The sequence below is a fragment of the Populus alba genome, chromosome 19 (assembly GCF_005239225.2).
Source record: "Populus alba chromosome 19, ASM523922v2, whole genome shotgun sequence".
In the NCBI taxonomy this organism is placed as follows: domain Eukaryota; kingdom Viridiplantae; phylum Streptophyta; class Magnoliopsida; order Malpighiales; family Salicaceae; genus Populus; species Populus alba.
Genome location: NC_133302.1, coordinates 20,872,480 through 20,886,117, shown reverse-complemented (window position 1 = coordinate 20,886,117; position 13,638 = coordinate 20,872,480). Strand labels below are relative to the sequence as shown.

Sequence of the window (13,638 nt, the reverse complement as noted above, 5' to 3'; positions counted from 1 at the left end):
ATAATCTACAGCGGAAAACAGGCCAATTAACTAATATAGAGGCAAATCAAGATGCGATGGGCCAGAGGTTTATAACATCTAAAAATAGGTCATGTGCCAATGTTTAAAATTAGGTTAGAGAAAGTTTGGAGCTCAAAACTAATAATAGGCCGCAAACCTCATAGAGCTCATATTCATATATACTTAATCACTCGAGTTTGGATATATTACTTGGTCAGGTGCTTATCTAGAAAATGGATCATCGATTTATACTTTTAGAAGTCATGATTGGCCAACAAGTCCAAAACACATGCTTTTCAAATTAGACTTGCAGTGTCTATAGGATTTAAATTCTTGATAGGATGTTCACTAAAATCCCTTTGAACCGATTGAGCCCGAATAGACTAATACACTTGATGCTACTAAATTATAAAACGGCTTATTTTCAAGTTTTTTGTAGAAAAAAATCAAATCAATATTGTTTTAATAAAAAAAATCAAATCAGATCTCATCAAAATTTTATTTTGATCAAGTTAAGAATAAACCCGTATGATTAAACCAGATTTGACCGATTCAACTCTCATATAGCTCATACCAAGCTCTGGATGCATAGATAACCGAATTTACTTGCAAAGACAGAGTGAGTTTAATACAATTGTCTAGAACATTATGAATCCTCTCTTATAAGTTACCACGAATCCCCAACCCACAATTGTATTCATAGTTGAGTCTCTAGAGAAAGAATTTAGCAGTTCTACCCTTGAAGTTTGTTGGTCTCCACGATTTGTCGGCTTGTCCTCTGAAGTCAAAACCCAGACATGACCAGAGTGGGTGCCATCATTTGTTGCCGGTGGCCTCATCTGACAGCGTACCAGGCAGTTTCACAAGAAAACTGCGTGTCCATTATTACCTGCTCTATTCTAGTGTCTGCATTATCTTGTCACATTTTCACCGTCAAGATGTGACCAAAACCCATACTTGTTGTTCTATTATTTATTAATATAAATATCCAGCCAGTTTATATATATTTAAACCAATTTTTACATTTACAAATCATAAATTTAATAATTATATAAATTTTAAGTAATTTTAATGTATAACTAGTGATTTTTAAAAAGATTATCTTTTTTATTTTTTTATTAATATGGATGTCCAAATTAACTTACACGCATCTTAATTAATTCTACAGACTTTAAAATTAACAAATATATAAATTTTTAGTACCATAAAATTTATAAAATTCAAATTAATAATTTTTAAAATATAAATTTAAAATTTAACTAATTGTACTATATTTCTCTGGTTGATTATCCTTCTATTATTAATATGACATGCGGTTATGAAGGGTCAATAAAGTAATTCTAGAAAAAATAATGCTATTTTTTTGCCTTACAAGGGGCCAAAACCAGTGGCCTTAGCCTGTAGCTAATGGTTTCTGGCTTTCTACTACTTGTTTTCAGCCATCACCATCCCCTCTATAAATAAAGGCCCCTTAGAATCTATTAGCTTCATCAAGATCATCTGTAATCTGCAGTCATCTACTTGCAAAAGAAAAGGGAAACTGAAAGGGTTAAAGGAAAAAAATGAGTACAGCAAGAACGGCTTGGATTGTGGGAGCTAGCATTGGAGCTGTAGAGGCATTGAAGGACCAGGGTTTTTGCAGATGGACCTACACCATGAGATCATTACACAAACATGCAAAGAATAATATGAGGTCAATCTCTCAGGCCAGGAAGCTTTCGTCTTCATCTTTTGCTATGGCTTCGGGTGAATTGAGGGAATCAAGCCAATCCGAGGAGTCTCTGAGGAAAGTCATGTACTTGAGTTGTTGGGGTTCAAATTAAATGAGTTGAGAAGTTTGCCATGAGAATCTGACGCCTTATGCAGGCAGAAGCTGGTCCATTGAGAAGAACATAGCCAAAGCCATGATTACGGTTTGTGAGAGAAAATTTGCGGGTCTTGATTAGTGATTGATGCAAGCCTGATGTGAACTGTAGCTAGTCTGACTGCCCTCTCATCAGTGGCGGAGAGAGGGGGGCGCGGCCTGCAAGGAATTTTTTTTCCAGCCCCTCCCGTCATAATATTAATATATTTAGTCTAAATAATCAAACAACTAATATTTTTGCCCCCTTTAATTCTTTTTTCTGGTTCTGCCCCTGCCTCTCATGATCAGCTTGTAATTACACCATTGCTATATGGAACAAAAATGTTGTCACCATCTTCCTATCTTTTGCTATCCCTTTTTAATTGATGTCCCATGCAATCTCAAAATTCTTGCTTGTTCTTAAGATCATTGCGTTGTGAGATGTTGTTGTCACCAAATTTTCATGGTTTCTGTGACATGGGCTAAATGACATTCAAACATCCTGCTTAATTTTGAGCATGGATTGAGCCTTTCCTTGATAGATCATGGTTTGATGCTTAACGTCAAGCAACAAGATTGGATGCATGTGCATTTTCAATTAAGAATTCAAACTGGAATTTCAAAACTTTTTCTGCAGATCTGTCTTCCAAATTCCAACCTGACTATCAGTGTGACCACTTCTCACTTCAAGTAAAGCGATTAACCATTTCTGTGCATGGATAATAGGGCTTCGATAGGATTTTAGAGGCTTCTTTGAATGGTGGGCAGAATTCTTAAGAGCAATGGATATACCAACCACCAACTTTCATTTAATTCTCAAATGGATCCCCAAATAGAAAACTAGGAAGGCCAGGGATGCACTCGGATGTGTAGATGGGCTTAGATATGCTTGGATGGTACTTCACTCAAAGAAACATGTGTAGCGGTGTTTTTTTTTTTTTTAAATGATTTTTTTTATTTTTCTTAAATTAAGTTTGTTTTTCTATTTTATGATTTTTAAAAAATTAATTTTTTCAAAAAAATTTTTTTAATAAAAACCACTAACACAACATTAAACAGAATCTAAATATATTTTTTTAAGCAATCTAAACTGAAATATCAAATATAAAATAATCTGCTAATTGATGCTTACGTATTTTTTCTTTTCCCAAATCTTTTATAAAACCTTCCTGTGTAAGTAGATGGCGAGGAGGATTTTTATAAATCTTTCATGTTCTTGGATGTAAGTAATTTGCTCAATTTTGTAAGTTCCTGAAAAGGGATAGATACAAAGCTTTATGTGAATACATGTTTACCGTAAAATAAAATATGAAAAAGATGAATTCCAAGAAATCGAGAGAGAGATTCTATCAACTTTATTTAATATATATAAGAAGAAAAGGAGAGAAGCATGCAATTTTGACATTTGTTTATCCTCAGTCCCACACTTTTTCTTACATTCCTTACATGTGGCAAATGCACTTCAATGAGAAGTGCCACCAAATTGTGACATGCATGACTCACCACCCTTCAGCTAGGATGCTCCTCCTGATGCCTTGGCTTTGATTTATTTATTTTACGAAGCAAAACCGTGTGCTCATTTCAAGGCAGGCAGAGAAGCTTTTGGGTTGTTGTCGAGCAAAAGTAAAAAAATCTAGCCATCCCAAGAACCCGATTTTGTCCCCACTCTTATTGTCAACCATGTTGGTAGTTCAATATTTCAATACAGTCATCTCACCATAAAAAAATTCTTACCATTTGGCCTTTGCTGGTTTCCGCACCCAAAACCACCAGCAGGAAGACTTTTAGCCCTCAGGTTTTCCTAAACTTTTGGGTTTCTCACCTATATAACCATACCCCATCCTTCTATGGGACCTCATCAAATTATAGCTCGTGTTATCTTACTCTCACAAAATCCCACTACAAACTTGTTGGTTCTATATTTACAGTAACATAAAAAATGAGTTCAGCGAGCAAAGCTTGGCTGGTTGCAGCAGCTATCGGAGGTGTTCTGAGGCTTGAAAGATTCAAGGGTTCGTGTAGGTGGAAACTACACCTTGAGATCCCTACACCACCACGCAAGAAACCATGTCATCAGCCTCTCAGGCCAAGAAGCTTTATTTCTTCATCCTCAGCCATGATCTCCAAATATAGTCAAGGAAGAGAAGGCAAAAACAGTCGAGGAGTCTTTAAGAAAAGTCATGTACTTGAGTTGCTGGGGTCCAAAACTGAAGCTATGAATCTAGTAGATGAAATCGAGGGACTTAAGTTTGTAGGAGTAAATCCTTGCAAGCTTAATGCAAATTGTAAAATTTGATGCTCATTTGGAGCTGTAGAGGCATTGAAGGACCAGGGTTTTTGCAGATGGACCTACACCATGAGATCATTACACAAACATGCCAAGAATAATACGAGGTCAATCTCTCAGGCCAGGAAGCTTTCTTCTTTCATCTTTTGCTATGGTTTCGAATAAATTGAGGGGATCAAGCCAATACGAGGAGTCTCTGAGGAAAGTCATGTACTTGAGTTGTTGGGGTCCAAATTAAATGAGTTTAGAAGTTTGCCATTGAGAATCTGATGCCTTATGCAGGCTGAAAGCTGGTCCATTGAGAAGAACATAGTCAAAGCCATGATTATGGTTTGTGAGAGAATTTGGGGGGCTTGATTAGTGATTTGATGCAAGCCTAGTGTGAACTGTAGCTAGTCTGACTGCCATCTCATGATCAGCTTGTAATTACACCATTGCTATATGCAACACGAAAAATTTTGTGGAACAAAAATGTTGTCACCATCTTCCTATCTTTTGCTATCCCTTTTTAAATTGATGTCCCATGCAATCTCAAAAATCTTGCTCGTTCTTTGATCATTTCGTTGTGAGATGTTGCCACCAAAATTTTCATGGGTTTCCTGTGACATGGGCTAAATGACATTCAAACATCCTGCTTAATTTTGAGCATGGATTCAGCCTTTCCTTGATAGATCATGGTTGATGCTTAACGTCAAGCAACAAGATTGGATACATGTGCATTTTTCAATTAAGAATTCTGGAATTTCAAAACTTTTTCTGCAGATCTGTCTTCCAAATTCCTACCTGTCTATCAGTACGTGACCACTTCTCACTTCAAGCAAAAGCGATTAACTATTTTCTGTGCATGGATAGTAGGGCTTCGATAGGATTTTAGAGGCTTACCTTGAATGGTGGGCAGAATTTTTTAGAGCCAAAGGACATTATAGACTTAAATCTTGAAGTAAGGGATAATTTCTTCATCTTCTTCCGCCATCATATCCTCCTTAACCATGCTACTATTCTAACACCCACACATATACATGGTTATTCAAGGCTCTTTCTCTTCTACTTAAATTGATTTAAGCATTGAAGGATCTATCATTTTCATTCAAAAGACTTGTTTTGAAGGTTATCATCCATCCAATACCTTTCTCAAGCAGGTTTTTAGTCCAAACTCAACCTAAAGAGTAACTAATTCTTTTTGGAAGGGGTTTCTACAACTTCATCACTGTTAGCTTGAAATTGTACTCACCTAATTAACCTCGTTTTTAAAGTTTGTGCATGATTTTTTATATTCAAAAGTTAGCATTCTGAAGTTTTTTTTTTAATTATAATGTGTTTATAGGATATGGCTTCTAAAAATAATTTAAAAAATAAATGATGCTAATTGGTTCAACATCAAAATATTAAAATAATGTGCTAATTTGGGCTTACGTATTTTCTGTTTTCCCAAATCTTTATATAAACCTTCTGTTAAGTTATGGCGAGTAGGATTTTTATAAAATCTTCATGTCTGGATGTAAGTAATTGCTTCAATTTTGTAAGTTCCTGAAAAGATCGATTCAAGCTTTATTGAATACATGTTTTACCATAAAATAAAATATGAAAAAGGATGAATTCCAAGAAATCGAGAGAGAGAAAGAGAGAGAGAGAGGAGGAGCTATCCTCAGTCCCACACTTTCTTTCAGTCCTTACAAGTGGCGCAAAAGCACTTCAATGAAGAAGTGCCACCAAATTGTGACATGCTGACTCACCACCCTTCAAGGCTATGCTTCCTCCTGATAGTGGCTTGGATTTATATTTTACGAAGCAAAACCGTGTGCTCATTTCAAGGCAGGCAGAGAAGCTTTTGATCTTGTGTGAGTGAAGGCCAAAAAAAAATCTAGCCATCCCAAGAACCCGATTTTGTCCCCACCTTCTTGTTGTCGCCAGTGGTAGTTGAATGTCAATACCAGTCATTCTCACCATAAAAATTACCATTGGCTTTTGCTGCGTTCCATTCACCCCAAAACCACCAGCAGGAAGTCTTTAGCCTCAGGTTTTTCTTTCCTAAAACTTTTGGCATTCTCACCTATATAACCAAACCCCATCCTCCCATCGGATTCATCAAAGCATAGCTCGCAGGCATTCTTACTCTTTACAAATCCTACTACAAACTTGTTGGACCTATATTACAGTTAACATAAAAAATGAGTTCAGCGAGTAAAGCTTGGTTGGTTTGCCGCTTCTATCGAGAGTGTTCGTGAGGCGTTTGGAAAGGATCAAGAGGCGTTCTGTAGGTGTAAACTACACCCTTGAGATCCTACACCACCATGCCCAAGAACCATGTCAGATCAGCCTCTCAGGCAAGAAGCTTTCTCTTCATCCTCAGCCATGATTCTCAAAATATAGTCAAGGAGGAAGGCAAAACAGTCAGAGGAGTCTTTAAGAAAGTCATGTTACTTGAGTTGTTGGGTCCAAACTTAAAGTATGGAATCTAGGAGATGAAATCGAGGGACTTAGTTTATAGGAGTAAATCAGCAAGCTTATGCAAATTGTAAATTTGATTGCCTTCATTTGCTGAAATCGAACATTTTCGCATGTTTCTATCATTTCTTTTGGTAACGCGCAGTGCATTTCCCTTAGTGAGATTAAATTTAACAAAGCTCCTTTTTCTAGTTTTCAAGTGAAAAAACATGGCAATTAATTTCAATATGAGATATAAAATTCACTCGAGGCCTAAAATTCTTTCTCCCAATCCTCAGATGGATAAAAAGGCTACATGAAAAACGAAATCCTCAAATTGGATTTGACCCCAAAGAATCCATTTTGCTGGTAAAATTCTCAGTCACTTGTCTCAAACAGGAGTATCAGTTGTGTGAAGAAATGAAAACATAAGCTTGTACTATCAGATAAATTTTATTAATAAGTAAGATTGGTTAGCTTCAATAAGGAATTATTAATTACGGCTTGTCATGTGAGGTGTTGAATTTGTTAAATCTTATAGCATAGGAGAAGATTTAAATTGAACTAAAATTCAAAAATAATGTTCATTCTTAAATCACTCTTACACTCACATAGGCAATCCTCTCTGTGTTAAACCCAAATGAAAACAAAAAAAAACTAAAATTATGAGCGTTTATTTTCAGAAAAAACAAAATGGTCATAGAACCAACACATTTTGCCTAATTTCTTTTCAAGCGCTAATATGCATTAGCTGGAAAGCTACCTCACTAGAATATGGCACTTGTGGCAATTCCCTTCGCCTCTAATTGCCTTAGTTGGATTTTTTTTTTTAAACAAAACCGGTGTTGCCGTTTGAGAGATAGAGACAAGGTGATTTGTCGAACTGTCATGCAGCAAATTAAAAAATCCACTAACCATCATGTCATAAAAAAAATACGTTGGCCTTCGCGGTTTCCTTCCCTCAAAACCGCCACCAAGAAGCCTTTAGGCCTATGTTTTTCTCCTACACTTTTGTACACTCACCTATATAACCAACCCCTTTACTCCCTTTACTTCATCAAATCATAGCTCCTGATATCTTCTCTCTCTTCCAAACCCACTTCAAAGAGTTTCAACTCGTTTTGTTCTATGATTGACAGTAACAGAGGAAGAAAATGAGTTCAGCAAGCAAAGCTTGGTTGTTGCAGCAGCTGTTGGCAAGGTGTTGAGGCTTGAAAGACAAGGGGTTCTTGCAGGTGGAACTACACCCTTGAGATCCCTGCACCAACATGCAATAAACCCATGTCAGATCACCTCTCAGGCCAAAAGACTTTCTTCTTCATCTTCTCCATGATCTCGAATAAAGTCAAGGAAGTGAGATGCAAAACAGTCTGAGGAATCTTAAGAAAAGTCATGTATTTGAAGCTGTGGCCTTACTAAGCAAAGAAGCAAGAACAGAGATTGAGGAAATTATCGTGATAGGATTACCCGATTGTTGCAAGTACGATGTAAACATTTGTAAATTTTTGTTGCTGACTTAATGGAATCAAAACAATATTTATTCTTGGATTAGACTTTTCCTTGCACCCTTTATGTTTTCTCGTTTTCCACTTCTTTGTTAGCCACCTCATGTCACAAGTGAAAATTAAAAAGGATCATGACAAGGTTCAATTTTAGTGATCACAGCACTTTGATAGCGATATTAAATCAATTGCAACCCAAGCTAAATATCTAATTTGGTTAAAAAGATATTTTAAAAAATACCAGCAGAACTCAATTGGAGAGGGTGTCATCGCAAAAGCTAAGATATCTTGAATGGGGGTTTTCTTGGGCTTTGTTGGCTTCCTGGATTGAATCCTTCTTCCGGAAACTTCTGGCACATTAACAGGCTTAGCTGAGCATTAGGATAGAGGCCACAGGGAGATCATTATCGATTCTCAAGAGGCAATTCGAGCTTACGAGCCAAGAGTAAGAATTCTAAATTTCATAAATTGGATGCGGTTATATGTAATGTCAAGTTTTTTGGCTAAGCATGATGTAAAGAATCATGATTTGTTCCAGGTGTGGGAACACCTTCTCCGGGGCTAGACTCTCTCCTTATTGACCGATTCGTTTTGGTTCGTTGGGTATCAATTTTTAGAAGAGTTTTTTAGTTTGTGTCATTTAATTTCACTGCATCCAAAAAACAAAATCCTAACTATTACTTCTTCAAACTTTCTTGCTTATCAGCAATCAAATACAACACAACAGCAGCAAACAAGTAACAGCATCACTTTCTTTCATCCTTTTACAGCTCCATAACACCAAAAACGCTTTTGTGAATACATGTTTACCGTAAAATAAAATACGGAAAAATCATGAGAGAGAGAGAGAGAGAGAGGCTCTCAACTTTATTTTATATTAAAGAAAACGAAAAGTAGAAGCATGCATTTTGACATTTGTTATCCTCAGTCCCACGACTTTCTTTCAGTCCTTTACAAGTGGCAAAAATGAGAAGTTGCCACCAAATTGTGACATGCATGACTCACCACCCTTCAGCTATGCTCCTCCTGATACGTTGGCTAGGATTTATTTATTTTACGAAGCAAAACCGTGTGCTCATTTTCAAGGCAGGCAGAGAAGCTTTTTGACCTGTTGTGAGTAAAGGGCAAACAAATCTAGCCATCCCAAGAACCCGATTTTGTCCCGACCTTCTTGTTGTCGCCATGTGGTAGTTGAATGTCAATACAGTCATCTCACCATAAAAAATTACCATTGGCTTTTGCTGGTTTTCTCACCCAAAACCACCAGCAGGGAGCCTTTAGCCTCAGGTTTTTTCCTAAACTTTTGGTATTCTTACCTATATAACAAAACCCCATCCTTCCATCGGAATCATCAAAGCATAGCTCGTGTTGTCTTACTCTCTACAAATCCCACTAAAAAACTTGTTGGTTCTATATTACAGTAACATAAAAAATGAGTTCAGCGAGTAAAGCTTGGTTGGTTGCCGCTGCTATCGGAGGTGTTGAGGCGTTGAAAGATCAGGGGTTCTGTAGGTGGAACTACACCTTGAGATCCCTACACCACCACGCCAAGAACCATGTCAGATCAGCCTCTCAGGCCAAGAAGCTTTCTTCTTCGTCCTCAGCCATGATCTCAAATATAGTCAAGGAAGAGAAGGCAAAACAGTCGGAGGAGTCTTTAAGAAAAGTCATGTACTTGAGTTGTTGGGGTCCAAACTGAAGCTATGAATCTAGTAGATGAAATCGAGGGACTTAGTTTATAGTTTATAGGAGTAAATCCTTACAAGCTTATGCAAATTGTAAATTTTGATGCTGATTTGCCCGAAATCGAACATTATCATCATATGTAATTTTATCAATTCTTTTGATAGCGCGCAGTGCATTTCCTCATGAGTAAAAGCTCTTTTTCTAGTTTTCTAGTGGAATAAAACAGGCAATTAATTTCATTTACTTGCAATATGAGATATGAAATTCAACTCGAGCTAAAAATCTCTTTTCTCACCACATCCTCAAATGCAACTGATAAAAAGGCTACATGAAAAACGAAAATCTCAAATTGGATTTGACCCAAAAGAAAATCCATTTGTTGGAGTATCATTGTGTGAAAATGGAACAGGACCTTGTACTATCACATAAAATTTATTAATAAGTAAGAGTGGATTGAAAATCTTTGATATTTAAAAATACAGAGTTATGTCCTTTTCTATGTCAAAGCGTGCAGTTTCAAGAAACTAGGAACGATTGCTGATGTCAAAATTAATGTTCATTCTTAATCACTCTTTACAAGCTCGCTAGAATCTCTCTCTGTTACAACCCAAATGAAAAAGAAAAAACTAAAAATATTAGCGATTATTTTCAAGAAATACAAATGTCGTGACCAATACAAATTTTTTGCCTAAATTTCTATTCAAGCGCTAATAGTTAACATTAGTGGAAAGCGACCTTCTTGCAGAGAGAGAACAGTTGAACTTTTAACTTCCATGCATGATCATAGCCATTAAACCTGGCATAGATTAGATTAGCAAAGCGAAGTCTGAAAAAAAATCCTCACAGAAATCTGAAAACATCTAATATGAAAACTAAAGTTATTGTTTTATTGTCTTTAATTATTTTTCAAATTTAATTTTAAAATTATAAGTTATTTATTTTCTATTTTAATTTATGCTAGATGGATTATATTAATTAGAAAATTTTTTTAACTATAAATCCTTTTTTATAACAAATTTTAGAATTAAATATAAATAATGAATTATGTAGTTTATTTTATAGAGTTAAAAACTATTATTTATATTTAATAAAAAATATAAAAAAAATTAAATTTCTGAAAAGTTTAGTCTACCAATTTTAGAACTTGACAAGTTTAGTTTTATTTTGGCTAGAGTCTGTGTCATGATTTAAACTGTCTAGTTTTTTGCTGAACTGTATTAAATATTAATTTAGGAAAATTCGAATTGGATTGGCTTGTGAGTTAATCTAATGATCGATTAACTGAGAAAGAAAAAAAAAAACAAAGGAAAGAAAGCATGGAGTTTCCTAGACGGTCCTGCAACCTTAATTGATACAGTTTCATGCGTGTGAGCCTCCAAGAACATGGCATGTGGCATTTCTCACCTCTAATTTGAGCTTAGTTGGATTATTTTTTTAAGCAAAACGGTGTGCTCGCGAGAAGATAGAGACAAGGTTGATCTGTCGATTGTCATGAACAAATTAAAAAAATCTACACCCACCCCATTTTATCCCAACTTATTTAATGAAGCCAGTCGTCTACTAAGACAAAAGATGCATCATGTCATCAAAAATACCGTTGGCCTTCGCTGGTTTCCTCGATCAAAACCACCACGAAGAAGCCTTGAGACTCTGGTTTTTCTCCTACACTTTTGGTACACTCACCTATATAACCAAATCCCCTTACTCCCATTTACTTCATCAAATCATAGCTCCTGATATCTTAATCTCTCCAAATCCCACTTCAAAGAGTTTCCAACTCGTTGGTTCTATATTACAGTAACACAGAAAATGAGTTCAGCAAGCAAGGCTTGGTTGGTTGCAGCAGCTGTGGGAGGTGTCGAGGCGTTGAAAGACCAAGGGTTCTGCAGGTGGAACTACACCTTGAGATCCCTGCACCAACATGCCAAGAACAATGTCAGATCAGCCTCTCAGGCCAAGAAGCTTTCTTCTTCGTCTTCTGCCATGATCTCGGATAAAGTCAAGGAAGTGACAGCAAAACAGTCTGAGGAATCTCTAAGAAAAGTCATGTATTTGAGCTGTTGGGGTCCTTACTAAAGCTAAGAAGCAAGATGAAATTGAGGAAATTATCGTGATAGATTACCCTGATTGCTGCAAGTTGATGTAAATTGATTTGTAAATTTTGGTGCTGACTTAATGAAATCAAACTATATTATTTTTTTTGATTAATTTTTCCTTGCACTTTATTTTTTTTCTGTTTTCCCTCTTCTCTTGGTAGCACCTCATGTCACAAGTGAAAAAGGATCATGACAAGGTTCAAGTTTAGTGCATCACAGCATTTGCTAAGGATATTTGAATCAAGTGCAATCTCAAGATAGAATCTAAATTCTAATTTCGTTAGGAAAATCTATTAAAAAAAAAAAAAGCTAGGCCTGTAACTTTGACTGTTTTTTTTATTGATTAAACCTTAGCCCGTTTTTTGGAGCCAATTGGAAGTTATATATATTATCTGTTAAATGAAGATCAACAGGGCTTATTTACTTCAATGTCAGAACTTATGAACTTTCAAGAAACTTTGAATGTTGCAAAATGGTTGAACTTGACAGAAAAATTTAGTATTTTCTTGAATATCTGAAAAATGAATTAGCTCGTAAGAAATAGTTTTTTTGAAGTGAATAATGTTTCGTAACATAAGAGAATCCATTTGCTCACTGCGTCGTTTATGCATCAAAATTTTGCTGGATGACACGTCTGGATTAAGGAGAGCTTGAGAGTTGAGAACTTGGTATTTTGTGACACATGCAATGGATCCACAACTATTGCCTGTCCTTTACTCAAGCCCCACTCCTAAAGAAAAAACAAGTGGATTTGCCTCCTATACCTGAGGCTCACTTCGGATTTTTATAAAGCAAACCGGGTGCCTTTTACCAAAACAAGGCCCCGCTTTAGCAACATGACAAGATGCATGAAAAAGAAATGTATTTAATGCCACCAAGTGGTCCTTGATGGACATAAATATTCAGTCCCATCATAGCATAAGCACACAAAAATAATACCACTGGCTCCCCAAGCCAAAACCACCAGCCACAGCTTGTTCCTAGCTTCCGGTTTCCACCAACTCAATTGGAGGAGGGGTTGCATCACAAAAGCTAAATATCTTGATAAGTTGACAAAGTATTGCAAATCTTGAACTGGAATTCTCAATTTCAATTTGGCCAAGAAGAAACTTAGTTTAGGAGAGTATATTTGTTCACTCACAAGTGTTCACGGCAGGGTGATGATCACTGTATGTGAAATGAAACAGGCCTTTAAATTACAAAAGAATTGTATAAATAATTAACCCGAAGAATTTGTGAATAATTATCTGATGAATTTGTGAAAAAAAAAATCACACGGAAATTGGGTTTTTTATAGACAACAATTTATAGATGAAATATGTGTGGGGTCTAAATATGGGATTAGCCTCTTGGGACGTGAAGAATTTCAAACCAGTTGATTTGGTGAAAACTTTGGTGTTATCATTGATGTTAGCAAAACGTTATCTAGAAAAAGCTATTGGTATAGAAAATATATACTTGATTTGCATAGACATGTGATTATTGGCTTGATGTTTGGATCACGACCCCAAAACAATAACAAGGAAGCGAAGGTTTATTGCCATTTGGCCCTTTGGGCCAACAAAAACAATTTTGTTTTTGGTAAAATTGTATGCCATCATTTTCCTCTCATGTTTTTTAAACAAACATGCTCGAAAGACATGAAAAGAAAAAAAAATAGAAAAAGAAAACTTACTTGTTTGTATAAAGTTTACAAGTGTGGATAGTTTTTGTTAAAAGTTTATGCAAGAAAGAACAAAGTTTAATTATCTTGCTTAGAGGTAGTTTAGTTAAAAAAAAAAAAAAAGTGTAAAAGTAAGC

At 35.9% G+C, this 13,638-nt stretch overlaps 3 protein-coding genes across 3 annotated transcripts; all 3 read left to right on the top strand.

Annotated features, from left to right (window-relative positions):
• Positions 1-1,410: 1,410 nt before the first annotated feature.
• Positions 1,411-2,728, top strand: LOC118036739 (uncharacterized). Its single transcript, XM_035042537.2, has one exon. It carries the CDS (start codon positions 1,563-1,565, stop codon positions 1,821-1,823), a length of 261 nt encoding a protein of 86 aa, XP_034898428.1. The 5' UTR covers positions 1,411-1,562; the 3' UTR covers positions 1,824-2,728.
• A 6,651-nt stretch (positions 2,729-9,379) lies between these two features.
• On the top strand, positions 9,380-9,849 carry LOC118036740 (uncharacterized). The gene has a single exon (XM_035042538.2). The coding sequence runs from the start codon at positions 9,489-9,491 to the stop codon at positions 9,753-9,755; it is 267 nt and encodes an 88-aa protein (XP_034898429.1). The 5' UTR covers positions 9,380-9,488; the 3' UTR covers positions 9,756-9,849.
• Positions 9,850-11,295: 1,446 nt separating this feature from the next.
• On the top strand, positions 11,296-11,942 carry LOC118036736 (uncharacterized). Its single transcript, XM_035042533.2, has one exon. The coding sequence runs from the start codon at positions 11,552-11,554 to the stop codon at positions 11,816-11,818; it is 267 nt and encodes an 88-aa protein (XP_034898424.1). The 5' UTR covers positions 11,296-11,551; the 3' UTR covers positions 11,819-11,942.
• The last annotated feature ends 1,696 nt before the right edge of the window (positions 11,943-13,638 follow it).

Bases quoted from the DNA above. Each gene is read 5' to 3' on its own strand.
- LOC118036740 (XM_035042538.2), top strand. From the start codon at position 9,489: ATGAGTTCAGCGAGTAAAGCTTGGTTGGTTGCCGCTGCTATCGGAGGT.
- LOC118036739 (XM_035042537.2), top strand. From the start codon at position 1,563: ATGAGTACAGCAAGAACGGCTTGGATTGTGGGAGCTAGCATTGGAGCT.
- LOC118036736 (XM_035042533.2), top strand. From the start codon at position 11,552: ATGAGTTCAGCAAGCAAGGCTTGGTTGGTTGCAGCAGCTGTGGGAGGT.